Genomic DNA, 27131 nt, shown 5'->3' with positions numbered 1-27131 from the left:
TGAGGCCCTGGGTTGGATTAGAGCCCAAGGTCCAAAAGTAAACCAAACACGGCGGCATAACTAAGATTATGGCGGAAAAAAATAGCAGGGAGCCCCCAGAGTGATAGTACAGTGGGTAGGGCATTTGCCTTGCATGCGACCAACCCAGGTTCGATCCCGGGCATGCCATATGGTCTCCCGAGCACTGCCAGGAGTAATCCCTGAGTGCAAAGCCATAAATCAGTCCTGAGCATCACCAGGTATGACCCCAAAAAGCCAACATAAACAAAAAAAAAACTGCAGGGGTGGAACAATAGTGAGTGGACAGTGTTTAAATAGTGTTTAAAAGAAAAGGAGAGAGAGAACAAAAGGGAATTCCCTGCCACAGAGGCAGGGTGGGATGGGGGGGATGGGGTGGGAGGGATACTGGGATCCATGGTGATGGAAAATGGGCACTGCTGGAGGGATGGGTATTTTATCATTGTGTAATCGAAAACCAAGCACAAAAATTTGTAAGTCTACAACTGTACCTCATGGTGTTTCACTAATAAAAATTAAAAAACAAAAAAAAAGAAGAAGAAAAGAAAAGGAGTCCAAAGTGATGCTTCATGTGTGACTCACGTGAGACGTGTTAGTCTGGTGCCAGTCTGAGTTCTTCTCTGCGCCAACACATTCAGTTTCCTCAGCAGCCCCACAAAGAGCATCTGATGTTACCTCCATAAGGCAGCTGGAGAAACTGGGGCACAGAGAACTCAAAGCCAGGGTGCCGGGGCACTTAGCTGGGTAGTGGCTGCCAGGATTTGGTGCCAGCCACCCGAGCCCCTGTGTGGCATCCATATGGGTGACAGGGGTCAGTAGAGGGAGCAGCGCCCCCTTTCTCCCACTGACTAACGCTTTCTTTTAGAGCTGGGAGGCATGCAGGGGCCCTCAGACTGGTTTTCCTGGGCAATGCAGCTGGGAAGAAGGGGGTGACTGCTGAGTGTCACCCAGCTTCCGTGCAGAAGCAGGTTGTGCCCGCCTTGGTTCTCTCAGATTGGCAGCTGCCCTCACGCTGTCACAAGACTGATCCTGTCTCCCCCCCCACCCCGGCCCCCACACAGAGCCCTGGGATGCCCTGAGGTGGCAAGCGTCCTGGGCATGTGGTTTTGGGGCTCTTTACTCTGTTTGGGTCTGCTGGCTGTACCCACAGTGACATCTGTCCCGTGCATGACACCTCCCTGTGCTTTTTCAGCCACTGAGAGAAGCAGAAAGGGGTGTGTGTTGGTTCTCACATGTGGATTAAGCTTGCATCTTCCTCCTCAGTTGCCCTGATTTCCAGAGAGATCTTCTGGGGTGGGGGAGGGGAGTAGAGAAGACAGAGTCAAGTCTGGCTACCCCAGAGGCAGGGCCGAGCTGGAGGGAAGGAGGTTTGACATTTCAATGACTCAGCCGCTCCTTTGGCTTCGTGGCCGGCAGCTCAAGTGCCAAGAGGCCAGGGAAGCCTGTGACCTGGAGAAATGGGACAGGGGCAACTGAGGTCCCCAGGCTGGGAATAGGATAACAGCTTCCGGCCACTAGAACATTTGCTGGCCTCTGGAAGGAGCACCGGCTTTGTCAAGAGGACCTCTGCAACTGTGAGGTCCAAGAATCATGCCCATCTGTGTGTTTATTTATTTTTTTTTCTTTTTTGGGTCACACCCGGCAATGCTCAGAGGTTACTCCTGGCTCTGCCCTCAGGAATCACTCCTGGCAGTGCTTGGGGGACCATATGGCTTGCTGGAGATTGAACCCGGGTTGGCCGTGTGCAAGGCAAATGCCCTACCCGCTGTGCTATCGCTCCAGCTCAGTTTATTTCATTTTTATATTTGTTTTCTCTGCTTCAACAGTTTGGGAAATTGAATGTGCAAGACAAGTGCTCTACCACTGAGCAACACATCCACTTGCCTGCACATCTGTGTGATTTTTTTTTTTTTTTGGTAGGGCAGGCTTGCCCAGTGCCCACTCACTTACCTGATCTTAGCCCCTGGTGAGCTGCAGAAATCACAGCGGGAGACTTGGTCCACCACATATCCAGGGAGGGTAAAGTTTTACCGGGAGGGGACTGTCCCCAAGCCCCACCGGGACCTGCTTGGTGCTCATTCTGCTTGCAGGAGGCGAGGTAGCGTGGGAGCAGGATGATTCCAGTCCCAGGGAATGACATTCATGCGCCATGATTTAGGGGATGCAATTAGGCCATTATTCAGGGGAGTTTTCACATCGCATAAATGGGCATTTCTCAGGATTAATGTGCCCAGGGAGACATTTATCGGATTGTGGGAACCACAGGAGGAGGAAAGGACTCACGAGGTCCATTAAGATGATTGACCGCTGGGGAGTTGTCGGCAGCTTATCACTAGTATCTAGTTTAATACTTTAATTAAATAAATATCTCTTCAGCATCTACAGGGAATGGGCTGCTTTGAGAAATGAAATTTGGTGACTCAGTCTCTGCTCTGAGCAGTCTCCCAGCTCCCTAGGGTGTGTGTGTGTGTGTGTGTGTGTGTGTGTGTGTGTGTGTGTGTGTGGTTTCTGCATTATTCTGAGGAAAAGAAAGGTGTTCTCATAGCAGAGGGTCTGCTGAAGGCTTCCTGGCAAAAGCAGAAAGCTGCAAAGCTTCCCTAACCTTCCACTACCAAGTTGCTGAGTGTTTTTTTTGTGTGTGTGTGTATGTTCTTTCTTTTGCTTATTTGTGTGTTTGTTTTTTGAGCTACACCTGACAGTACTCAGTCAGGCTTCTCCCTGACTGTACCCAGAGATCACTCCTGGCAGTGCCCAGGGAACCCTATAGGGTGACAGGGATGGAACTGGCCTTGAGCAAGGCAAGTGCCCTCTCCCCGCTGTACTATCTCTCCAGCCCTGAGTTTTGATGTTCCTTGGAGTCACTTTGTTTCAAAAGGGCTGCGCTTCTGTTGATGGTGGCCCTTTGGGAGTGACCTGGTCACTGGGAGGTGGTGGAGGGTCATGAGCCCTGGGAGGAGACCGTCCAAAGGAACAGCTTTGAAACTTCAGCTTGCAAGGAAGGAGCCTTTGACCAAGACTCATTATTTCCTTTGAGAATCTTCTGGTCTCTGGGGCACTGGAAATGTGAATGACTTTTGAACCCATTCATACTTTAAAAAAAATTTTTTTTTCTTTTTGAGATGTAACTGATTGAGACCATGTTAGTATCTCGTGTGCAGTGATAAGATGCCCTGTGTGGGGGCTGGAGCGATAGTACAGTGAGTAGGGCGTTTGCCTTGCACGCGGTCAACCCGGGTTTGACTCCCAGCATCCCATATGGTCCCCTGAGCACCGGCAAGAGTAATTCCTGAGTGCAGAGCCAGGAGTAACCCCTGTGCATTGCTGGGTGTGACCCAAAAAGGAAAAAAACCCACAAACAAAAAACATTAAAATGAAAACATTAAAAACATTTGTTTCTGCTGTTAAGAGACCAGTGTGCTCTTCTGGCTCATGCCTCCCTACACAGAGCCATATGTAGTGTTTTCCCCTGGTACAGAGATCTGTGTTCTGTGTGTTCGCGGGGACACTCCTCTACCATTTAACAGTGGAAATCATGCCTCTGGGGCTAAAGTGGATAGAAGGTAATAGTGAGGTAATTGTGCTTGGGGAAGGGAGTGAGCAACAATTATGAGGTTTCGCTCAGCTGTGGAATGTAACTCACTGAAGTCAAGAGTGGCGGTAACTGAAATGAACTCCCGACTCTGAAAACTCTCAAGGGTACTGGAAGGAAGGGGGCATCTCTTAGGTGGCGGGAGGGTGCTGGAATCTCAGTGGTGGGTGTGGTGAGGCTTTCACACTCAGAGGTGTTCAGCCGTACCCCTGAAAATCACAGGATACTGTAAATGACGATGAATCAACAAAAGAGGGAGAAAGTTAAAACTATTTTTCACATTAGGAGAACAGGACGTTTTCAGCCCTTCCACGGCTGTACTGACTATAGCTCGACTCCCCAGGCTGGCCTCACCTACCAGGGTTGTGTTAGTTTAGAACTGAACCTTTGTCCCTCTATCCTCCTTCCGCGAGTAAACAGCCTCCAGATGGGCAGAGTTTGGTGCTGGTTTAGCTTTTTGTCCCGTGGTAGGTCCCGTTGAGCAGGCAGGTGGTGGGTCGGACATGCTGGCCTGCCCAGAGATTGAGCCCCCCAGCCGCGCGCTCAGTAATACATGGCGTTGGTCAACTCAGACTGTTTCTTATCCACCGAAGCCATGTCTGAAAGGAGTTGGGGGTCATTATGTGGGATGAGAGGGTGTGCAGGTGACTTAAGGGTTGGCCAGCTTCAGACTATTAGTTTTGCTGTGTCAGAGCCTCAGCAATAAGGTGTTCTCCAGGGGCTGGGGACGGGGCTGTCACCAATCCTGGGAAAGAGGATCAGGATGGAGTCTGGGCCCTATGGAAGAGGACGTCCAGAGCACGTGTCCTGCCCGCCAGGGGCTTTTGGCATTCTGCCAGCACTCACATGCAGGAAGGCAGTGGGGTGGTACAGAAGGGTCTTTAAGTGGACTCTGTCGCGTCCTGGAGAAGGGAAGCTTGACCGGAGTTCAGAGGGGGTGGGGGGGTGGGGGAGATACTTGACTACAAGGCTAAGGGATGGCAGCTCTTTTTGTTTTTCTCCTATAACATGTTACAAGAATAAAGATGCCGTCAATACAGTGAGTTCCCACATGTAGAAAAGAAATTCACAGAAGTTTGGGGTCTTTGAGATGGGTGTTGAAGGATGAATAGGAGTTCCCTAGGCAGCAAGGAGGGAGTGCTGGCAGGGCAAAGAGTGTTGAAAGTCTGGGAGTGGCTGGGTCTCAGGGGTGGATGGGAAATGAGAACCTGTGCGGTGACCCCAAGGATTGTTGGGGGGGTGGGAGTGTGGAAGAAGTACAGCCAGAAGATTACCAGTGTATATCCTCAGTGTACTTGTTTGAAATTCACCTTGAAACACGTGGCGTCTAAATTGGCCGTGAGAGCTGTCAGAAAGCACCTAAGATGATCCAGATAAGAACCATGGCCGCAAATGGGCACTGTACCCGTCTCCTTAGCACCCATATTTTCCTTCTTGGCCCAGAGCTGGGCTGGGAGGGGCTCGGCCGGTCACGCCCTCTGCAGAGGGCACATTTGCTGGGCTGTGCAAGCTGTGTGGGTTCTCCCATAGCGTGTCTCAGACCTGGAAGTAGGCCACCAGAGAAGTGGGGTGGCTTGGCACCTGGTGTGTGGGGTCCCTCCTGGGGGATCATGAGCCCTGGGCTGACACTTCTCTCTTCCCTGGGGCCTGGGCCAGTCCCTTGTCACCATCTCTTTGGGTGTAAGGCCATAGACACGGGCCCTCCCTCAGGGTGGTCGGTAGGAGTGGGGGTGAGGGGTGGGGGCGGGGGTGGCCCCGCTTTCCCAGGTGCAGATGGTGTGGTCGATCCTCCGTGGTGATAAAGCGCATCTCCTCCCTAAGTGGGTGTATTTTTTACTCCTGGCTCTGCCAGGGACAGCAGGGCCGAGGGCTTGTAGTCAGAGCGGAAGAGATGAGATTAGAGATGAGTGCTTCCTGCCAGCTGGCCACCAGTGGGCCCGTGTGTGTGTGTGTGTGTGTGTGTGTGTGTGTGTGTGTTGGGGGGGCAGTGTCCAGTCCTCACAGTAGAAACAAAATCGCCAAAGTAATGTGTGTTTGTATCAACAGGCAAGCTCAGGGTTACTGTCCCATGACATCTGCTTAAACCAGACATTCTCGAACATATGTGGCCTACCACCCCTTTCTCAAAAAGAGACTTACCTAGTACCCCCCGCCCCTCCCTCCAAATATCCCTTCTTTAGGATTCACCCAAGAGTTCTCCCACTCAGCGTGGATTCTTCCTGCACCCCTCCTGGGACAGGGTTGCCCCCTTCGGCAGAGACTGGAGCAGACGGTATTAAGTTTTCACCAAAGTCTGGTTTCTCCCATCCTCCCCCCCACCCAGTTTGGGTCTTAGTGGCTGAGAGTTTGCCTTTCTGGTGCATCTGATTGAACATGTACCACCAGTGGCTCATGCTTGGGTGTCCCAGCGGACTGACTATACCAACAGAAATGGTCATTTTTTTTTTCTTTTTGAGTCATACCCAGCAATGCTCAAGGGTTACTCCTGGCTCTGAACTCAGGAATTACTCCTCGAAGTGCTCGGGGGACCATATGGGATGCTGGGAATCGAACCCGGGTCAGCCGTGTGCAAGGCAAACGCCTTACCCGCTGTGCTATCGCTCCAGCCCCAGAAATGGTCATTTCTTTCCAAAATTTCATAGTTACGTTTTCCTTCGGTGTTGTGTGACCCAGGGGGACACTGTTAGTGCAGCGACCAGAGATGCAAGGAATCAGGCACCCGTGTGAGCATGTTTATATGCCACGTGGGCACGCTGGCGGGAGGGATGGGAACCCCCTTCCTTGTCTGCAAGGATGGTCTCGTTGAGGTTAGCAGCCTGGCTCACTCTCCTGCCTCCATCTTGCCTCTGCTTTAGTTCTGTGTATTGGGGCGGGGGAGCGTAACTTTCGCCTTTCTTGAGGTCAACCTTTGCCACATATCTTCGGGTTTCCGAGCTTTTGAGCGAGTCAGCACTTCTTGAGTTTCGTGATTATGAGATAGAAAAATAGCAGAAGTGATGACCAGGGAGCTTCTTGGGTGCTGAAAGCCATTTCTGTATGACTTCCTGTTGTGGAATAGTTCCAGTCTTGGGGGAAGGAGAGGGAAAGAAAGCTCAGTGAGCATGGCCCCGAGGAAGCACGGGACTTGAGGCCATGGCACCAGCCATGGCTGTTTCCTGCCAATCCGGTTTGTTCTTACAACAATTCACAGATAACTTCTCTCAGAAGCATTGAACTTGCAAACATGTTCTTTGTTGGGGGAGAGGGGGAGAGAGGGAGGGCTCCCAATCAGTGCTCAGGAGGCCTAAGGGTCCCTCCTGGTGTTCAGTATGAGGGCCTGAGGACATGGTGTTGCTTGACCCTACGGTGCTGGGGACTCCTGTGGGGCCTCCCCAGCAGGAGGGAGGGCTTTGGTGCCTTTCAGGGCTAGGCCCAGAGATGCGTGGGTCCTGCCTGGTACTGGGGCTGGAGTTGGGGGTGTCGGCCTGCCAGGCATGCACCTTAGCCCCAGTCCTGCACCTCCAGCCCCTGCCCCAGTTTGCACTATAACAGGAAAGAGCTTTAGGAAGCTCACGCTCTCACACTCAGCAACACCATGACTAGTAGTTCTCTTTTCTGTGTGTGTTGTCCTTAGTCAGGAGTGCGCAGGGAGCTGTTCCTGGCTCTGTTTGGAGGTTGCTTCCAGCAGTCCGGGGGGACCACGTAGTGCTGGGAATCAAACCCCGGGCTTCTTATTTTGGCACTCGGCTTTTTGAGCTGTCCATGCGGCCCAGTATAGTCCTCTCCTTGTCCTCTAGGATCCTGGCCTCTTTCTCCTTTCCCCCAGTGGTTTTGAAAATGTTTCATTTTTGCTTGCTGTTTGAGGGCCAACCTGGTGGTACCCAGTGCTGACTCCGGCTGTGTTCAGAGATCACTCCTGGTGGGGCTCAGGGGACCATACGTGGTACAGAGGACGGAGCCTGGGTAGGCTCTGTGCAATACAAGCGTCCTATCTGCTATGTGGTCTCTCTAATCCCCTGACATCATGTGGCTTTTTTGTTTTTGTTTTTGTTTGTTTTTTTGCTTTTTGGGTCACACCCGGCAATGCACAGCAGTTACTTCTGGCTCATGCACTCAAGAATTACTCCTGGTGGTGCTCAGGGTTCCATAAGCCATATGGGATGCTGGGAATTGAACCCAGGTTGGCTGCGTGCAAGGCAAACATCCTACCTGTTGTGCTATTGCTCCAGCCCCATCATGTGTTTCTGAGAGTTGCCATAAGGCACTGAATGGAAGCAGAGGCCGGGTCACATTTTGCCCCGATGATTGCTGCCATCTGCCCTTTCCCTCACGCATCTTTCCCAGTTAGAGGAAGACCGTGCGAGAGGCTCATGGTAGAGCAGCAACCAGGGAAGCGGCTCCTGGGGAAGCCAGCGCATGCACTTCCTGCTGGAGGGGAGAACGTGAACCCAGTCAGCAGGACAGGAGAACTGGAAGAGCTAGGGCTGGGGGGGGGGGGGGGGGGGTCGGGGGTGGTCCGCTTTGCACGGCCCCGGAGACCACCCCTGCTTTTCTGGGAAGTGCACCCTGCTGTGATCTTTGTATCTGTATCTCCTCAAGTCTGTTCTGTGGCTTGTTTAAGGCCTTTAGACAATGGGACACAGTCCTGGCCATTGTGGGTGTCAGAACTGTGTGCCCCGTTGTTCCCCATTCTCCGGGTGCTTCCTCACAGAAGCCTGCTTGTCCTGGATGGTCAATGGCAGCTCTGTGCTGGCGAGGGAATGTTTCCTTTGTTGGCATGATAGCATGTTGTTTTCCAGGCCCTGGTGGTTGCAGAGCTGCTTACAGGGATCTAGGTTCTAGTGGGTGCTCGGAGGGGGAGAGGGGTGGAAGGAACACCTTGCTAGGTAGGGGACAGATCCTGGAAATGGCCACACCCCAGTTACAGTCTCCATGTAGAGGAGGCCAGAGCTGGTGGGCTGGAAGAGGATAGCGAAGGGCACTAAGCTCCCCGATACTCAGGCTCGGGGCTTCTGGGTGCCCCGTTCCCAGGACTGACCTCACTTATATGTCCTGCCACCCCTCTGCCCCCCACCCGGCCTCTTTGTGGCAAACCCATGGTTGCTTGCACTCTTCAGGGTGTTGGTGGAGACACGTGGGTTCCCCGCACCCTGTGCCCAGAGCAACCATCACTATGGCGTCAATCCTCCCCACCCCCCACCCCCACCCCCACCCCCGTTGGACCAAGTGACAGCTGGGCCACTGTGTCCCAGGGAGGTATCAGAGGCTCCCCAGCCCACGTCTTCCTGACCTGAAGATGCTGGAGCAAGCATGGCATTTGTTCTCTTGGTGGGCTGGAGGGTTCCAGGCTGCCAGGAGGTGACAGTGGGCCAGTTGTCAGAGAGGAAGGGGCAGCCCTGTAGGGCATGGGGAGAGCCGCTGGGCAGAGAGACCCGTTGTGGCAGCAGCCAGCCAAGGAATTTATTTATTTATTTATTTTTAATTTTTTATTAGTGAAACTCCATGTGGTACAGTTGTTGACCTTACAAACTTTAGTGCTTGGGTTTCAGTTATACAATGATTGAGTACCCATCCCTCCACTGGTGCCCATTCCCTACCTCCAATGCTCCAATCATCCCTCCCACCCCCCAACCCCCATCCCACCCAATCCCTGTGGCAGGGCATTCCCTTTTGTTCTCTCTCTCCTTTTGGGTGCTGTGGTTTGCAAAAGAGGCATTGAGAGGCAATCATGTCCTGTCTATAGTCCACTTTCAGTATGCATCTCTCATCCTGGGAGGATTCTCCCAACACACTTTACTTGGTGCTCCCTTCTCTATCTAAGCTGCCTTTTCCCCTAGCATATGCGGCTGGCCTCCAAGCCATGGAGTGAACCTCCTGGTACTGATCTTGGCTATTCTTGGGTGTTAGTCTCCTATTTTGTTACTTTATGTTTCCCAGATGAATGCAGTCTTTCTATGTCTGTCCCTCTCTCTTTCTGACTCATTTCACTTAGCATGGTATTTTCCATGTAGTACCACTTGTATGTAAACTTCATGACTTCATCTTTTCTAACAGCTGCATAGTACTCCATTGTATAGATGTACCAGAGTTTCTTTAACCAGTCATCTGTTCTCGGGCACTCGGGTTTTTTTCAGATTTTCGGCCAAGGAATTTATTTATTTATTTATTTATTTATTTATTTATTATCACCAAGAGCTACACTTATAAAGCTTTCGTGGTTGAGTCTCAGTCATACAATAATTGAACACCCATCTCTCCACCAGTGTACATCTTCCACCACCTGTGTCCTCAGTAGTCCTCCCACGACCCCCAACCCACCCCACCCCCTGCCTCTATGGCAGACAATTTCCCTCTTACTCTTTCGACTCATAGGCATTATGGTTTGCAGTAGATACTGAGAGGCCATCATGCTTGGTCCTTTATCTACTTTCAGCACACATCTTCCATCCCCAGTGATCCCTCCAACCATCATTGACTTAGTGATCCCTTTTCTATTCCAGCTTCCTTCTCCCCCAGCTCATAACGCAGGCTTCCATCCATGGGGCAGTCTTTCTAGCCCTGTCTCTACTGTACTTGGGTGTTAGTCTCATATTATGATATTTTATATTCCACAAATGAATGCAGTCATTCTATGTCTGTCCCCCTCTTTCCGACTCATTTCACTTAGCACAATACTCTCCATGACCATCTACTTACAAGCAAATTTCATGACTTCATCTTTTCTAACAGCTGCCTAATATTTCATTGTGTAGATGTATCAAAGTTTCTTTTACCAGTTGTCTGTTCTCGGGCACGCGGGTTGTTTCCAGATTCTGGCTATTGTGAACAGTACTGCAATGAACATACAGGTGCAGATGTCATTTCTACCGTGCTTTTTTGCACCCTCCGGATACATTCCAGGAAGTGGTATTGCTGGGTTATATGGAAGCTCAGTTTCTAGTTTTTTAAGGAATGCCCATATTGTTTTCCAAAAAGACTGGGTCGATCGGCATTCCCACTGACAATGAAAGAGAGTCCCTTTCTCCCTACATCTGCGCCAGCTCTGGTTGTTCGTTTTGATGTGTGCCAGTCTCTTTGGTGTGAGGTGATATCTTATTGTTGTTTTGATTTGCATCTCCCTGATGATTAGTGTGATGTAGAGCATTTTTTCATGTGCCTTTTGGCCATTTGTATTTCTTTTTTGAGGAAGCTTCTGTTCATTTCTTCCCCCATTTTTTGATGGGGTTGGAGGTAGTACAATTCTACTAGTGTCTTGTATATTTTGGATATTAACCCCTTATTAGATGGGCATTGGGTAAATATTCTTTCCCATTCCGTGGATTCTCTTTGTATTTTGGTCTTTTCAGGTGCAGAAACTTCTTAGTTTAATGTAGTCCCATTTTTTTATGTTTGTTTCCACTTGCTTGGTCAGTGTTGTTTCATCCTTAAAAATGCCATAAGCATCAATGTCATGGAGGGTTCTTCCTACATGTTCCTCCATGTACCTTATGAACTCAGGTCTGATATTGAAGTCTTTAATCCACTTTGATCTGACTTTTGTGCCTGGCATTAGACAGAGGTCAGAGTTTATATTTTTGCAAGTAGCTATCCATTTTTCCCAGCACCACTTGTTGAAGAGGCTTTCCTTGTTCCACTTCACATTTCTTGCTCCTTTATCAAAGATTAAGTGGTCATATATTTGAGAGTGTGTGACAGAATATTGAACTCTGTTCCATTGGTCTACAGTTTCTAGTCCAATACCATGCTGTTTTAATTACTACTGCTTTGTAGTGCAGCTTGAAGTTGGGGAAGGTGATACCTTCCATTCTTCTTTTCCCAAGGATTGCTTTGGCTATTCATGGGAGTTGATTGTGCCACATGAATTTCAGGAGTGTTTTGTCTATTTCTTTGAAGAATGTCATGGGTATCCTGATAGGGACCACATTAAATCTGTATAACAACCAAGGAATTTAGAGGCAGGGTCTGTGGCACGTGGCATGTGGGGGTACAGCAGTTGTCCACCAAAGAAGCTGTGTGGAATGTGGCTAGAGTTGGGGTGCCAGACTCTTCCAGAGCCAACCATATGACTCTTGAATTGTTTTTTCTTTTCATCTTGGGATTTGGGGCTTCTGCCTGCTGGTGCCCTGGGGCTATTTCTGGCCCTGTTCTCTTCCAGCTCTACTGGATCGAGAGAACCAGGTGGTGCCGGGGATCAAATGAGGGTTAGATGCACGGTTAGTTGCATCAAGGCCAGTGCCTTGACCCCTGCACGGTCTCTCCAGCCCTCAGTTTGTCATGAGAGTGACGTTTCATTGTGTTTTCCTTCACAGGGAAGTGGTTGCTCTGAGCTGCTGCTGCCATGTCCTTAGAACCCAGAGTCTGAGATTCGATATCCCTGGCCTAGGCTTTGGGGGGTGTTGCGGGGTCACTTGGGTTTGGACCTGGGTTGTGCTGCAGTCCCTGTCCCAGCACCATCCCCCCACCCCCCGACCCCCGACCTCAGCCCTAGCCTCTTGTTAGCCTGAACAAGTGGAAGCTGTTAAGGGGAGTGGTGTCCTGCCTCTGCCTGGGGTAGAGTGGCAACAGGTAGGATCAGATTGGTAGGGCTTCCAGGAAGTGCTACCAGGGAGGGTACAGAGGTGGGGGCTGGGTGGAGAGGGGGTGAAGGGGTCTGGCCTCAGGAACAGCCTGGCCATGCTGGTTTGGGCTTAGAGGTGCCAGGGGTGAATGTGGGCCAGCAGCTCTGGGCAGGACTGAGGATGCTGCCAGGGGCACGTGGTTCCCCAGCTGGGCAGAGGGACAGGGGACCCTGAGTGGACCAGGATGCCCTTGGTGTGGTGGGTGTGCCTTTGCTGTGCCAAGCCCCAGAGATGTCCATGGCGGATCTCTGCCTGAATGGGCATTTCCCCGGCCTCCCCTGGTCCCCATCCACCGACTATAAGACACCATAGTCTTATGGTGGCCCTGTGCAGTGTGGCCCTGTGCAGTGTGGAGGGTCCTGCCGAAGATGAGTCCCATACCCCACTGGTTGGTTGGGTCTCCCCTTTGTAAACAGGCCCCTGAGTCCCCTCCACTTCCTCTGTGGTGGTTTTTTTTTTCTTTTTTCCTGTGCGGTTATTTACAGCCCCGAGCAGGAAGGCCCCTGCTGGTCTGCCAAGTGCAGGTTAGAGATTATCACTGGCACCCAGAACCTTCCACCTCCCTCCTTGACTCCATGTTCAGGAGGAGGACATAGAGTCCCCCGAGCACTGTCAGGAGTGACCCCTGAGCACAGAGCCAGGAGTAAGCTCTGAGCAGAGCCAGGTGCACCCCTAAAATAAAACAAACAAACAAATTAATCTCCAGCTTTCAAAGAATACAGTGAACTGGCTGGAGTTGAAGCGAGAATAAGGCCAGGTGGGTTCTGGGGAACCCAAGCTGGGAGATCAAGAGGTGCAGTTCTTCCAGCTTTCTCTCACGCAGAAAAGGCAACGGCCGACTCTGCAGACCTTCTCAGTTTCCCTGGCACTGCTGTCCGATCTACCATCATTGTTGATGTTGAGGTCCTTCAGCCCGAAGCCTGTTCCTGGTACAGCAGGCCAAGGGGCACAGCACACTTGGCCAACTGGGACACTTCCAGCACCACAGAAAGTTCCCCAGAACTTGGGCAGGCCTGAGCTGGGGATCAAACCCAGGTCGGGTGCTTGCCAGGCAAACCCCTTACCCTCTGCACTTTCTCTTCAGTCTCTGATTTTTGAACTTTTTCTCTGATAAAGATCATTCTTTTCTCTTGGTTTGGGGGTCACACCTGGTGGGGTTCAGGGGCTACTCCTGGCTCAGGGGTCACTCTTGGTGCTGCTTGGGGGACCCTATGGGGTGCCAGGGATCAAACTGAGGCTGGTGAATACAAGGTGAGCACTTTCACCCCTGGACTTTAAATGGGACCATTTTACTCACCTGCCCATGCTCCAGTGATCCTTGGACCACACCACTAAAAGGGGCTCGAAGGATAGGGAAGTTTTCAGAGTGGTAAGACTCCACCTCTCTCAAGTGCCAGTGCCTTACGTGACCCAGAACATATGGACAGGCAACTTGGACCTGAACAGAGCCAAGACTGGGTGTGTCCAGCTCTTTAAATGGCTCATCTTTTTTTTGGTCATTACTTATAAAAGTTATATACTTAAAAAAAACTTTTATTGAATCACTGTGAGATCGACCATTAAAAAGGTGTTCATGATTGAATTTCAGTCATACAGTATTCCAACAACCATCTCTCCACTAGTGTACATTTCCCAGCACCAAGTGTTCCCAGGTTCCCTCCCATCACCGCCCCCGCCACCCCTGCCTGCCTTATGGCAAGTACCTTCCCCCCCTCTCCCTCCCTTCTTTTGGGTATTAGTTTGCAATATTGATACTGAAAGGTTATCAAGAATATCCATTTCCTACTTTTAACCCTTAGATCTTGTCCAGTGTATAGGGGGCTGAGGGTAGGTAAGATACAGAAGAGACAGCTAGACAATAATAGCTGGAAACGGCTCATCTTTGACCTCAGAAGAAAGTAGGAACTTTGACATTTGCTTTTCAAGTTCCTAGAATCCCTTGAACCCATGATGTTCTGAGGAGCTTTGGAGCCTGACTGCTGACAGAGTCAGACGCTTCTTCAGACTCTGCAGTTTTCTCATAGATACACACCAGGGCTTCCTTATTTGTAACTTATTTTGCTTAATGCGCTGGATAGCTGAACACCAGTTGATAATGACTGAAACCGTACATTATGAGCTGAGTGAAAAGAAGACATCCTGTATGTTTAATATATTTTCAGAGCTGCAGAAAGAATCTGTCATTGATCAGATGTGTGGTGATGGTGGTGGGGGAATTGAATTCGATAGAAATAACACCAGACTCCTTGGCACAAGGATGTAAAATTTGATCTGGATGAAGCAGGTCACTTGGATCAATCTGTTGACTTGAAAGAGTAGAGAGCTGATCTTAATGGGAATAATTTGACTCTGTCACTGTCACTGTCTTCCCGTTGTTCATCGATTTGCTCGAGCAGGCCCAGTAACATCTCCATTGGAGACTTTGTTGTTACTGTGTTTGGCATAACGAATACATCACGGGTAGCTTGCCAGGCTCTGCCGTGCGGGTGAGATACTCTCAGTAGCTTGCCGGGCTCTCCGAGAGGGGCAGAGGAATCAAACTCGGGTCGGCCATGTTGACTGCGTGCAAGGCAAATGCCCTGCCGCTGTGCTATCGCTCCAGCCCTAATTTGACTCAGTAAGAAAAAAAAATAATTAGGAGCTCTGGATATGAAAAACATGATTCAGGAACCAACTTGATTTAATGGAACACCTACTAGAGCATGCTTTCAAATGCCAATGTACCTACTCTGGGCTAATGCTGATTAAAATGTGTATATCCCATGGGGCTGGAAAGATAGTACAATGGGGAGGGTGTTTGTCTTGCATGTGGCGGACCCAGGTTCGATCCTCAGCATCTCATATGGTCCCAGAGCATCATAAGTAATGGTGGAGTAATTCCTGAGTGCAAAGCCAGGAGTAATCCCTGAGCACCTCCAGGTGTGCCTCTCTTCTCCCGAATGTGTTTATCTCAGTACTCACCTGCCCACGCTCCAGTGATCCTTGGACCACACCACTAAGAGGGGCTGGAAGGATGGGGAAATTTCCAGAATGGAAAGACTCCATTTCTCAAGTGCTGGTGCCTCACGTGACCCAGAACATATGGACAGGCAACTTGGACCTGAACAGAGCCAAGACTGGGTGTGTTCAATCCGAGTCCCTCCCCCGACCCCACAGGCCAGCAGGGCGCTAAGCTGCTTTCTGAGCTTTTGATCTTCCTCAGCTGGTCAGACAGGGACAGACCTTACGAGCTGGGGAACTTAGTTCTTTCCAGCCACTTACACGACACTCGCCAGAAGAGGCCAAGGACACACAGGCGCCGGGTGTTTAAAGAAGAAAAGTCAAGAGGAAGGACAAAGACTGGTTGGACGCCGGTCATTGCTCAGTGTGGCGCTGACCGTGCCCTGACCTCATGGGTGAGTGAAGCCCAGGCCTCTGCGTTCATCGCTTTGGCTACCCCTGCGTAGGGACCGAGACTGTCGCCCTGCCTGCTGGCACTTCTCCCTTCCTCTTAGAAGATGAGACCCTCGCCTCTTCCTGGACCATGTCCAGGTCTCCCTGAAGCCGCCTCAGCCATGCATTATGGGGATGGAGCCAGCTCCTTCCTGAGTGCACTCCAGAGTGTGTGTGTGTGTGTGTGTGTGTATGTGTGTGTGTGTGGGTCTGATGGTAGCAGGTGCTGAGAAAGGAAGTAACCTGGGAGTCTGAATGGGGATCTCCGTGGATGAGAAGCTCAGACTGACCTCTACCTTCCTGGCCACCACCTTTCTTTGGGCCCTGCCAGTGGGAGCCCAAGTTGTTCCCAAGAGCACGGGAGGAAGGAGGCATGGGATGGGAAGATGTTGAGGGGTCTTGGAATGCATGAATGAGCTCTGTGCTTGCAGTCCCTCCCTACTGCCCTCCCCAAACCCTGATTTCTCTCTGCAGGAAACCGAGTCCTCCTTGGAGGGTTTCTGTGTGGGCAGCCTGCACGCCCCACACTCTGGTTTGTGGGGACAGTGTGGCCATGATTAGGCTCAGACTGTGGGTATTTCCAGGAAGGCGGTCCTGGGTTAGCTGAGTCTGGACTGCACTCCCGGTGGCCGTGTGCTGGGGGTGTGACCCTTTTTTCCTGCCTTGGTGTTCCTGAGCATCAGTCCAGGTCTGCTGATTTAGTGGCCAGAACTTGGAAGGGCCATTGTGAGGTCATGAGGTGCTCAAAGCTTTTTTTTGGGGGGGGGGGAGGGTTGTTCGTTGGGGTCCACACCCAGGGGTATTCCGGAAGTGCTTAGGGATCAGTCCTGGTGGGGCTCAGGGCACCTTATGCAGTGGGGCAGACCAAACCCGGGGTGGCTGCATGTTAACAGGCGCGCTAAGCCCTGTTCTGTGGCTCCAGCCCACAGAGCATCTTGTCCTGGGTCCTGGCATGGCCTGAGCTCAGAGTGCCAGCCAGTGTACCTATGGCCACACTCGGGGCTTTGGGAGTGGAGGGTGTGAGGGCAGCCTTGTGCCCTGGGTGCTTTCTCTGACTGAGAGCAGCTCCAGCAGCCACATCACCCCCACTCCATCCTGTTGCCACTTCTCGAGCAGAGTGGCCGTGCGAGGACCACCCAGCTGAGGGCACACAGCAGCCCCCGGGCATGGGCTACTCTCCCTCAGCACCCGATGGTGCTCTGCTGGCCCCTCACCTCTCACCCTTGCCAACATTCCTGAGTGTACAGGCCGCCTTGGCAAGGCAGAAATAGCCCTGCGGGTCAGAGGTGCTGGGCCTCTGGCACTGGCCAGCTGGCCACAAGACAAGCCGTGTGGCATCCAGCTAGTTGCTTAGTTTCCTTGGGTCCTCCCTGGGAAAAGGCAGGAAGGGCTTGCTCCAAGTGGTCAGTAAACTTCCTTGACCTCGAACTTTGTAACCACTGCAAACGCCCGGATGCTTTTGTTCCTTCCTGCGGCCCTTGATGGGCTGGACGGGAAGCCGGGTCAGAGGGTGGCGAGTGCAGCCCAGACAGTGGCGCCCATCCTCTGTGGTACTGGGGGATATGCAGGTGTTTCCGAGCGCTGAGCTGCGCAGCAGAACCTGGCCAGCTGCTGGAGGTCACCTGCCAGTTCATTCATGGGTCACCTGATTGAGCAACTGTTCCCAAGGAAAGCCGCTGGAGTCATGGAAACATTTGAGCTTCCCCCTGGGCCATCTCCTTGGGCTGCGAGCAAGTACACCAACCCCTCATGAATGGTTCTGCTTGGGTCCCCCTGTGCCAGAGCCTCCACGGGTCTGATTGAAGCGAGCCACCGCCTGAGGGTGGAGCCTTGTGCTGGGAAGGAATTCCTCATCCCTGATCCCGGTCCTGGCTCAGAGTCTGAAGGGAAAGCTTTGTGGGGTTTCACATGTGGGTGAGAACTTGAAAACCGGGCTGGCTCTGGGATGACTCAGTTGGCTTCTGAAATACCTTATGAAGATGAGCCTTAAGGGACGCTTCCAGAATTTACTAGTAAAATGAGACGGTGGGAGTAGGGCAGAAGGGTAAAGATACTGCATCCCACAGAGCTTTAACTGGGTGAGATTTTTCAAAGGTGACTCGGCTTAGAATCAGGATCTGTCTATACTGGCCTGCTACCAAATTGGAAGAATAGAGTCGAGTTTTGGAAGAGGAAGAGATATTAGTTATTTAAGTTTATATTGTGCTAGGTATAACCCCCACCCCCCCCACCCCCGGTTCTCAAATAATATTGGCTAAAACACAAGGCTTAATTTTTTTTCTATAAAAAGTTGGGAGGTCGGTAGTTCAATGCAAGAACCTAACTTCCCATTTCTCCGTCCTTAGAGCATTGCCTCCTGATCCAAAATGGTGCATCACTATTATAGATGGAAAGACAAAGGAACTTGACTGTGAGTTTCACTCAGTATCTGTCTACATACAGCTTGAGCTTAGTCACTTTGAGTACTTGCCATGATGGAGGCTGGGAAGATGAGTTCTTACTGGTAGCCATGTTTCTTCTAAGGCATCAAGGGTCTTCTTTCAGGAAAGAGGAAGAAGATAGACAACATGTAGAGATGCCCAGCACTTCCTTGAATAAGCAAATGGATGGATGATGGATGGATGGATGGTGGATGGATGGATGGATAATGGATGGATGATGGATGGAGGTGGATGGATGGATGATGGATGGATGTTGGGTGGATGGTGGATGGATGGTGGATGGATGATGGATGGTGAATGGATGGATGATGGATGGATGGATGGTGGATGGATGCATGGTGGATGGATGCATGGATGGGTGGATGGATCTGGGATGCAAATCTGAGTTCTGTGGATTCAGTTTAAGTAGAATCCTCCTATTAGTAGCATCTGTGATAATGATCAGGGAACATGTTTCTGAATCCAGGAGAGGAAGTTCAGGAACTTGGCCCAAGACCCTGCTCTGAAAGTCCACATTGACTTCATAAGGGCCCCACGAGATGACTATCCAGGGAAGGAAAGGTGGACATGCTCAGCAGGGCTGTCTGGGAAAAGGAATGTCCCCTTAAACATTGTCGAATGCTCATAGTTCACATCCTGGGGCTATCTGTTGCCGGCTAGTGTTGCTTGAAACTTCTGAGCAGTCTTGCTTGGGGGGATCTCTGAGGGACCAGCTGTCCACGCTTTCCTTCAGCCCCTCTGGTTGGATGGAGGGTCTCCCATGCAAGCTCCACATTACTGCAGGGAGCCTGGTGGGCCTGTGGGCTCAGGATTGGAAAAGTAACAGAGCACGTCGTGTCGTCCTGTTCCTGCTCAGTCTATTGGGAAACCCTGGGAGTGTGGCCCCTCCGTCCCCACCATGCTGCACACCCTGCGGAGGAGGGGGGGGGGCGACATGCCACCCTGATCAGGACGTCCTTTGCCACTCTGAAAATTTTCATTTGAGGCCGCTTTGCTGATTTTTTTCCCTTAAAGCGTTGACCTTAGTTCCCGTGGAGTCTTCTACAGGGTATGTTTCCTCCCAGCCCTGTCAGCTCCAGTTCTTCCTTCTTCCCCTCTCCTGACATCTGTTGAGCCTCTTCCGAGAAGTCCTCCTGAACTTCTCCTGCCGGCAGTGACTTCCCTCCTTCCCAGGACTTGGTGTCATGGGCAGCTGTTTTACAGAACCGCTCCCTCGCTGCCTGTTTCAGTCCCCTGATCTGGTGGCCAGTGCCCAACCAGTTGGGGTACAGGGAGTTCCTTGAATGAGGGGGCTGGTGCCCCAGGGGGTCACAGAGCCGTTCTTGCCCTGGGGACTGTGGGCTGCAGGTCTGAGTCTGCTTCCTGAGCGATGCTTGGCATTTACCAAGTGTCAGCAGTCTGTGGTTGCCAAGGGAAAGTCCTTCCTCTCGATCATGTGAGTCTGGCTCTGGGGTGTGTGCGTGCGGGCGTGTCCCCTTCCGCCTGAGACCCCTGTGAGCTCCCTGTTGGGTATTCCTGGGAAGTACGTAACTGATGTGCAAGGGAGGAGCAGCGGTCTTGGGGGAGGGAGGGAATTCGGTTGAGGGACAGTGGCCACTCAGGAGGGCTCGTGGCTGTTGTGGGCCCCAGGATGGGGGGCAGCCTGTCTGCTGTCCCACGGCTGGGATACTGGCCCACTGGGTAATCGTAAACTCTCTTATCATTGTCATCACAGGGACAGAGTGAAAAACTGGTAAAGGTGATTTTAAACAGTTCACGTTGGATATCCAAAGCACAGATCAGTGGCAAAGTCATTAATTATCAAGCTCACCAACGTTCTTTCTTGGTGCCAAGTCTCGAATATTCGGGGTCATTCACACTCTGTCGACTTCGGCACCCGACTCTGTTGCCCTGTAGCATGTGGGGCTGGTGACAGGGTCACAGCTCTGCCCTTCCTCAGGGCTTGTGTGGGTGAGTGGGAGCTAGGCTGGGAGTTGGGGGCCTGTCGAGCAGTGAGCCAGGAGGGGGGTGGGACTCGCTGATCCAGGTGTGGGGACCCTGTTCTGTGTTCTTCCAACTCTGCACCCCAAGGACACCCTCCTGGTGGCTGTGTGCCCCCACCGGGTTCAGGTTCACACGCTGAGAGCTGGGCCAGGGGTCTGGGCGGGGACAGTGCTGGGAACCCCTTGGAGTGTCCATGAAGGGGGTTTTTCCACACCTGTCACGAGAGGAGGTCGTCCGCCCACTCTGAGTGTGCATCTGGTCGCGGGGCTCCCCGAGGGGAAATCGCCCATCTGCCCATCAACTTCCTGTTGGCATCGAGGACCCGGGTGCCTCTTCCAAGAATGGGGTATCCGTGAGGGACCACCCGGGGGCCCCTGCCTTCTCTGAGTCTTCACAAGGGTTCCTTCTCATCCAGGCTCAGCTGGAAGCGCAAAAAGCCACGCAGGACTTCCAGAGGGCCACTGAGGTGCTCCGGGCCGCCAAGGAGACCATCTCGCTGGCTGAGCAGCGGCTGCTGGAGGATGACAAGCGGCAGTTCGACTCGGCCTGGCAAGAGATGCTGAACCATGCCACCCAGAGAGTGAGCAGCCCCCAGGCCCCGGAAGTGGGGTGGGGGGGGGCCGGGGCAGCGGGAATAGGGCACGGCCATCGCGGCTGTGTGCCTGGGCGTGGGGGTGCCCTTCATAACTGGCTGATGGGGACTTTGTGCTCCTGCCCACGCAGGGAGGCAGGCCTGGTGCTGGGTGGGGGGGAGGAGAGAACAGGACTTGCCAAGATGGGCGCGTTGCCCGGGCTCATCCCACTGAACCCTGGGGCTGGGGTGGGGGTTCCCCATGGTGATCCTAGGTACTGGGAGAGATGAGAATCTGGGGTAAGGACTTCAGGGCTGGGCTGGGATTGGGAGAGCCAGCAGGGGAGCAGGGTGAGGACCCTGTGGGGGTCTCTCACTCCTGCTCCATGGCTCTCACTGGCTCTTGGCCAGTCCCCCTGTCCTATGCTCTGGCCACTGCTGCCCAGAAGCACTGGGCCCACAGCTGGCTCCACTGGACTTGGTGCCTCTAGCTGACTCCTGGATTTCGCAGGAGGTGAATTGAATTTTCTGGAAGCCTCTCCTTCCTGCAGGCTGGTGGGTCGTCCGCAGTGGGAAGGGGCTTAACCAAGTTGGAATAGAAACACCAGCGTCCCTGCCAGTAGCCCCTCTCCCTCCAGCTTCCCCTTCCAGGGGTGCCTGGCAACCCCAGCCCTGGTTTGGTCCTGCCTTGGCTTCTTCCTGCTCCTCGAGGCTTCTTGCCCCCTGCAGGACCAGAAGAACCCAGTCAGGAGGGTGGACAACACATGCCCAGCAGCAGCTAGATAGATAGCAAAAGAGCAATAGACACTCCCTCCAGGAACTTAGCAGACCTGCCAGTGTGGTCCCCAGTGAGAATCCAGGTCAGATGCTAAAAAAGACCCAGGAATACAGAACAGGTCTCTTTTCCTGTCCCCGCTGTTCTCCTTCCAGGTCACAGGCCCTATTTGGGGTTGAGTGTAGGCCAAGGAGAGGGGGACACCCCAGGACTCCCTGGTGGTACAGCATGGGAAACCTTGTTCAGAGTTCTCATGGGAGGCCTGGGAGGGATGTGCAGGGCATGATGTGTGGGCCTTCTGCCCTTCTGGAAAGCTCCATTATGTGTATATATATAACCACACCGGCATGGTCCATATGTCTGTCATTGGACACGTGGGTTGACTCCATCTCTTAGCTATTGTGCTAAGTGTGGCAATGAATAATGATGTGTATTATGTTTTCAATGAATGTTTTTGTGTCTTGGGGGTAGACAGCCAGAGGTGGAATTGCTGGGTTATGAGGCTGTGCAATTCTTAGTGTGCTGAGAAATCTCTAAACTGTTTTCCATAAAGATCGAACCAGGCTACTTTTTCACCTCCCTTTTCACCACACTTCCCTGCCAACATAGAGTTCTCAGCATTTTTTAAATATATTTTTTATATATTTTGATAATGTCCTCTTGTCGTCTTGATTTGGATTTCTCTGATAATAAGGGATGCTGAGCACTTTCCCAAGTGCCTACTGGCCATCGCCTGTCTTCCTCTGAGAAGCCTCTGTTCATTTCCTCTCATTTTTTGACAGTGACGTTAGTGGGCCCCCATGGGTGACTTATGTGAGGTGGAGAGGAGACGGTCACTTTCTCCTGATCCACCTCTGCCACCCTGGCCAGGGGTGACTGGGAAGACCAGGACTGATACAGTCTGTTGGGTGAGCCCCTGCACAGCACGGGCCAGAGTCTTGCCAGCTCTACCAAGTGGCCATCAGACCACATCTGACATCTGCTTGATCTTCTGGGCATGGCAGTTAATCCTCAGCATCCAATCTCTCTGGGAGCCGTGCACTCAGGCCAGAGCGAGGAATTGTTCTTTGCAGGAAAGGAAAGTCAGTGCTAGGCCTTACCCAGGCCTTCCAGGCCGTTGTCCTTCCCATAGGAAAGAATTTCTGGGGGAGACGAGCAGCGAAGTAAAAACAGACTTTATCTGGAGGTTTTGAAGGAGGAGGGAGAGAAAAGTGAGAGTAACACATTCAAGAGAGAACACGAGCTTCTCCAAAGGTATAGAGAGAGCCTCAGTACACCTGTCAAAAGGGGAGATATGGGTGACACATGTGCTCAGGCCCCACATGTGCTTGGCCACGTGGGCACAAGGAGCACATGGGCTTGGGCAGCAAATGTGCGCACCTCCTTTGTTCAAGGGAGCTTTTATAGGGTTTTTCCCAACCTTCCCCACGTGGAGCTTCTAGCTAGGTAAGGATCCGTTGCTAGGGTAGTTGCCAAGGGGATAATTGGGGGTGTTCAATGATCCTCTTTGAAATTCCTTTCCTTGGCCTTTGTTCCTGCTGGAGCTTCTTTGGGAAGGGATCCAACCTTCTCCGGGTCTCTTGGAGCCAGGTCAAAGTCTCCTTAGACCTTAGTTCCTTTGTCTGCAAGGTGGGCTTTTTGCAGCACCACTGGGGCTGTTGGTTTTTATTACTTCCTAGGAATTCCACTGCCATGGGCCCTTTCCTGTTCACCCGCCTACATCAGTAGGGTTTTTGGATTCATTTTGTTCATCTTTGTGATAAAGATATCAACTCTATCCGATGCATTGAGTGTGAATATTTTTTCTCATTGAATTGACTGTCTTTTAGTTTTAGTCCATGCTTCCTTTGCCATGCAGAAGCTTCTTTAATTTGATGCAGTTTCATTTTGCTTAGTTTTGATTCTGTTGCCTTTGTCAACAGCATCGTATCATTGAAAACCCCCTTGAGGTCCCTATTCTTGGAGTGTTCTGCTTGTATTTTCCTCAGAGTGTTTTATAGGTTCTGGTCTGATCTCAAGGCATTTGATCCACTTTGAACTGGCTTTTGTATAAAGTGTGAAATATGGATCCATCTTTAGTTTTTACACGTGGTTATCCAGTTTTTCATTTCTCGAAGAGGCTATCTTTACTCTCTTTCATATTTGCAGCTCATTCATCACAAATTAGCTGACCATCTATATGGGGATTTGTTCTTGGATCTCTGATTCTGACACATTAGTAAGAGAGTTTATAATTACTCCAATGTTGTTTTGATCACTGTAGCTTTATAGTAGTTTCAAGTTAGGTAATGAGATGCCTCCCAGTTTCTTGTTTTGCAGTATGACTTTGGCTCCTTTTATGATTCCATAAAACTTGGTTATTGGTTATTCTAAGTCCTTAAATGTGGATGGGGATTGCATTAAGTCTATGTAGTAGTTTAGGTAAGATGGTCACTTTGACAGTGTTTATTCCAATCCATGAGCATGGAATGTTTATTTATTCCATAAAGTTTTGGAAATGGTGTTTCCTACAGCTCACAAGATGCAAAAATAGTGCCAAGACATTTGGAGCCATAGAAACCCGTCATTTTTTAAAAAATGATAATTTCAGGGCTTGTTGTCATTTTCCTGGATTCTTAGTGCCTCCTTTGCCATGAAGTAAATGAAACCATTGCCCCAGACTGACTTGGCTGTTGCCTTGGTGGGGAAGATAGCACCGTGACCCCTCCCATTCCCAGGTTAAGTACAAAACTCCCCATCCACCACTTCATCTTTCTCCCCACCAGCTGATTTAAAACACTGCTGTTCATAATGCTGGGAGAGAAATTCTGAGCCATCCATGGGACCTGATCTGTGGTTTGTTTCCTTCCTCATTTCTCCTCTGGGCAACCTGAATCTCACATCAGTGACAGAAGGCGGGAGTGTGGCCCAGATTTCTGGGATGTGCCTGTGAGCGGCCTTGTTCAGGATCATCAAGGGCTCTTGATTATCGATTTTTTTTGGTGTGTGTGTGTAGGGGGCAGGTTGGTAGGGCCTGGACCATATGTGGCGGTGCTCAGGGGCTGGTGCTGGGCCTGTGCTCACGAGTGACCCCTCATGGTGCTCTGGGGACCCTATGTAGTACTGAGGGTATTGAGCCAGGCTGAACAATGTGCAGGACAAGCACCTTAACCCCTAAACTATCTCTCTGGCGACTGCATCTTTTTTTTTTTTTTGGGTCATACTTGGCTATGCACAGGGATTACTCCTGGCTCTGCACTCAGAAATTACCCCTGGCGGTGCTCAGTGGACCATATGGGATGCTGGGAATTGAATCCGGTTCGGCTGCGTGCAAGGCAAATGCCCTACCCACTGTGCTATTGCTCCAGTCCAACTGCATCTTTTTTAAAACTCATTTTTTATCCATCATCTTAATGAAAATATTCCACCAGAGTTTCCCTCCAGAACATGTGTCTCCAGCTTATTTCCTTTTTCGGAATCCTTGGAATCTGTTGTGAGTGCCTTGACTTGTTTCACTGTCGAGTGTGGCTCTTCTGGGTTCTGGATTGGGGAAGCGACAGGACAGTGGAGACCCCTGGCTGCTGTGGATTCGGCCTGCCTGGTTTTGCTCATGCTCCCAGGCCTCCGTGCCAGGCCTCTCCTGCCCCTCTGTGACCTGTGGGAGCCTGAGCAAGAAGGGACAGCCACTGGCTTGACCTGCCCCATCTTTCTGATGTTTGTTTCCCAATGTTCTTTCCCAATTTTTGTCACTGCCCACTTGGCGATTTCTTCCTAGTTGACTCTTCCGGACTAGATTCACGGGGTGGGCAGGTGATGGCATTCAACAGGGAGGTTCATTCAGTCTTAGCTCACTCATGTCTCAAAGGATCTTTGTCCATGACATAAGTCACACTTTGTCAAAGGGGCAGGCCCAGGCTGGGCCATGCTGACCTCTGCTGTTGCTTGAAGGTCATGGAGGCCGAGCAGACCAAGACACGGAGCGAGCTGGTACACAAGGAGACGGCGGCCAGATATAACGCGGCCATGGGCCGCATGCGGCAGCTGGAGAAGAAACTCAAGCGTGCCATCAACAAATCCAAGTGAGTCTGGCTCCCTGCTTCTCTACTGTTCTTTCCCCTCTTCTCCCTCCGAGTCCCAAGACCTAAGGAACCCCCAGACGCAGGGGGTGAAGAGGGGAGCAGGAGATGGGGGTGCTCCAGCAGTCACTGACCTGGGAGCAAAGCACGTGCATGGCAATCACCCTACCCACTGCACTTTCTTTCTGGCCCCGGTTTCCCATCCTTGGACATGAGAGTCACTCGGGGCTCTGACTGCCCTCTTGAGTTCCCCCCAGCCCTGTAGTTGGACACGTTGGAGTCTTGTGTTGACTCAGCCCTAGGAAGGGGCCAGTCCGGCTCCCTCCCTCCCTTCCATGCTCCTGGACTTCACTGTAGCCACGGAGTTTCCCAGCTCTGACGCTTTTCCTTCCTGTCTCCTTCAGGCCTTATTTCGAACTCAAGGCAAAGTACTACGTGCAGCTGGAGGTATGTGTGTGGCCCTGAACTACATGCTTTGTGGCTGGTGACACCAGAGCCCCGTTTTTCAGTAGTTGGCTTCCAGGTGTTTTATTTTTTTTTTTTTTGGGGGGGGGGGAGTAGAGAGAGAGGGAGAGAGGGAGAGAGAGAGAGAGAGAGAGAGAGAGAGAGAGAGAGAGAGAGAGAGAGAGAGAGAGAGAGAAGGAATAGTGTGTGTGTGTGTGTGTGTGTGTGTGTGTGTGTGTGTACAGGCTACATTATGTCTATCCCGTCATGACCTTACCACAGAATTTTGTGGCTCACAAACCATCAGGTTTTATATCTTCTGGGGAATAGTCGCCTCAGGGTGCCTCTAGGATCTGCCGAGGCCATGGTGCCTGAGAGCTCAGCCACCTCTCAGGTTCTATCCCTGACCACCTGTGTTCCTCCAGGCCTTCCCCGGGGTAAGAGGCATAGCCCAGGGCCCCCTCATGTGTGGTGTGGCTTCCTGTCAGCCGAGCCCAGGGTCTGTGCCCTGGATGGGGGTAAGGAAGGATGGATGGAGGTGGCCCTCACTGAACCCACCTCTTGTCATTCTCCTGGCCAGCAACTGAAGAAGAACGTGGACGAGCTACAGGCCAAGCTGGCCTTGGCGAAAGGCGAGTACAAGACGGCCCTCAAGAACCTGGAGATGATCTCAGACGAGATCCATGAGCGCCGGCGCTCCAGTGCCATGGGGCCTCGGGGCTGTGGCGTAGGCGCCGAGGGCAGCTTGGCCATGGAGGGTCTCTCCGTGGGCAAGCCTGAGCCGGATGCTGTTTCTGGTGAGTCAGAGGCCGGGTGCCCACAGGGAAGTGGCAGAGCCAATGTCATCTGCTTCCTTGACACCACAGGGGAGCATCCCCGAGACTGGCTGGGGGTGGAGGTGGGGGGGCGTGTCCAGTGGTCCCTGTGAAGCCAGGGACCCAGGGTTAAAGGCTTCAGGCAAGTGATGCATTTTCACATTCCTGGTTCTGAGAAGTCCTGGAAGCAAAGTTATCTCAGGGTAGTAGGGCTTTGGAATTAGATTTGATTCAGATCCCGGCCTGACCGTGAGCTGGAGCATGAGAGTATCATCTACTTGGCAGAGTGGTCCCGAGGACTCAGTTCCCCCAGCACCCAGACAGTCAGTGCTCAGTAAATGGCGCCTCTCGCTGGGGTCTGACCCTGGGACCGTTTCCCAGCACACCCCACCCCGGGAAAATAGCAGTCCT

General features: G+C 51.8%; 1 protein-coding gene across 1 annotated transcript in view; it reads left to right on the top strand.

The window, feature by feature from the left end:
* The window catches only part of SH3BP5 (SH3 domain binding protein 5), a 77629-nt gene that overhangs the window by 48368 nt on the left and 2130 nt on the right, over window positions 1-27131 (top strand). The window contains exons 4-7 of the mRNA XM_056129852.1: window positions 20476-20640; window positions 25334-25464; window positions 25866-25908; window positions 26486-26702. Coding sequence (XP_055985827.1) covers window positions 20476-20640; window positions 25334-25464; window positions 25866-25908; window positions 26486-26702 — 556 coding nt within the window. The remainder of the gene's footprint in view (window positions 1-20475; window positions 20641-25333; window positions 25465-25865; window positions 25909-26485; window positions 26703-27131) is intronic.

This window comes from Sorex fumeus, unplaced genomic scaffold (assembly GCF_029834395.1).
Source record: "Sorex fumeus unplaced genomic scaffold, SorFum_2.1 ptg000072l, whole genome shotgun sequence".
Lineage (NCBI taxonomy): Eukaryota > Metazoa > Chordata > Mammalia > Eulipotyphla > Soricidae > Sorex > Sorex fumeus.
This window is presented reverse-complemented; position numbering and strand designations above follow the sequence as displayed.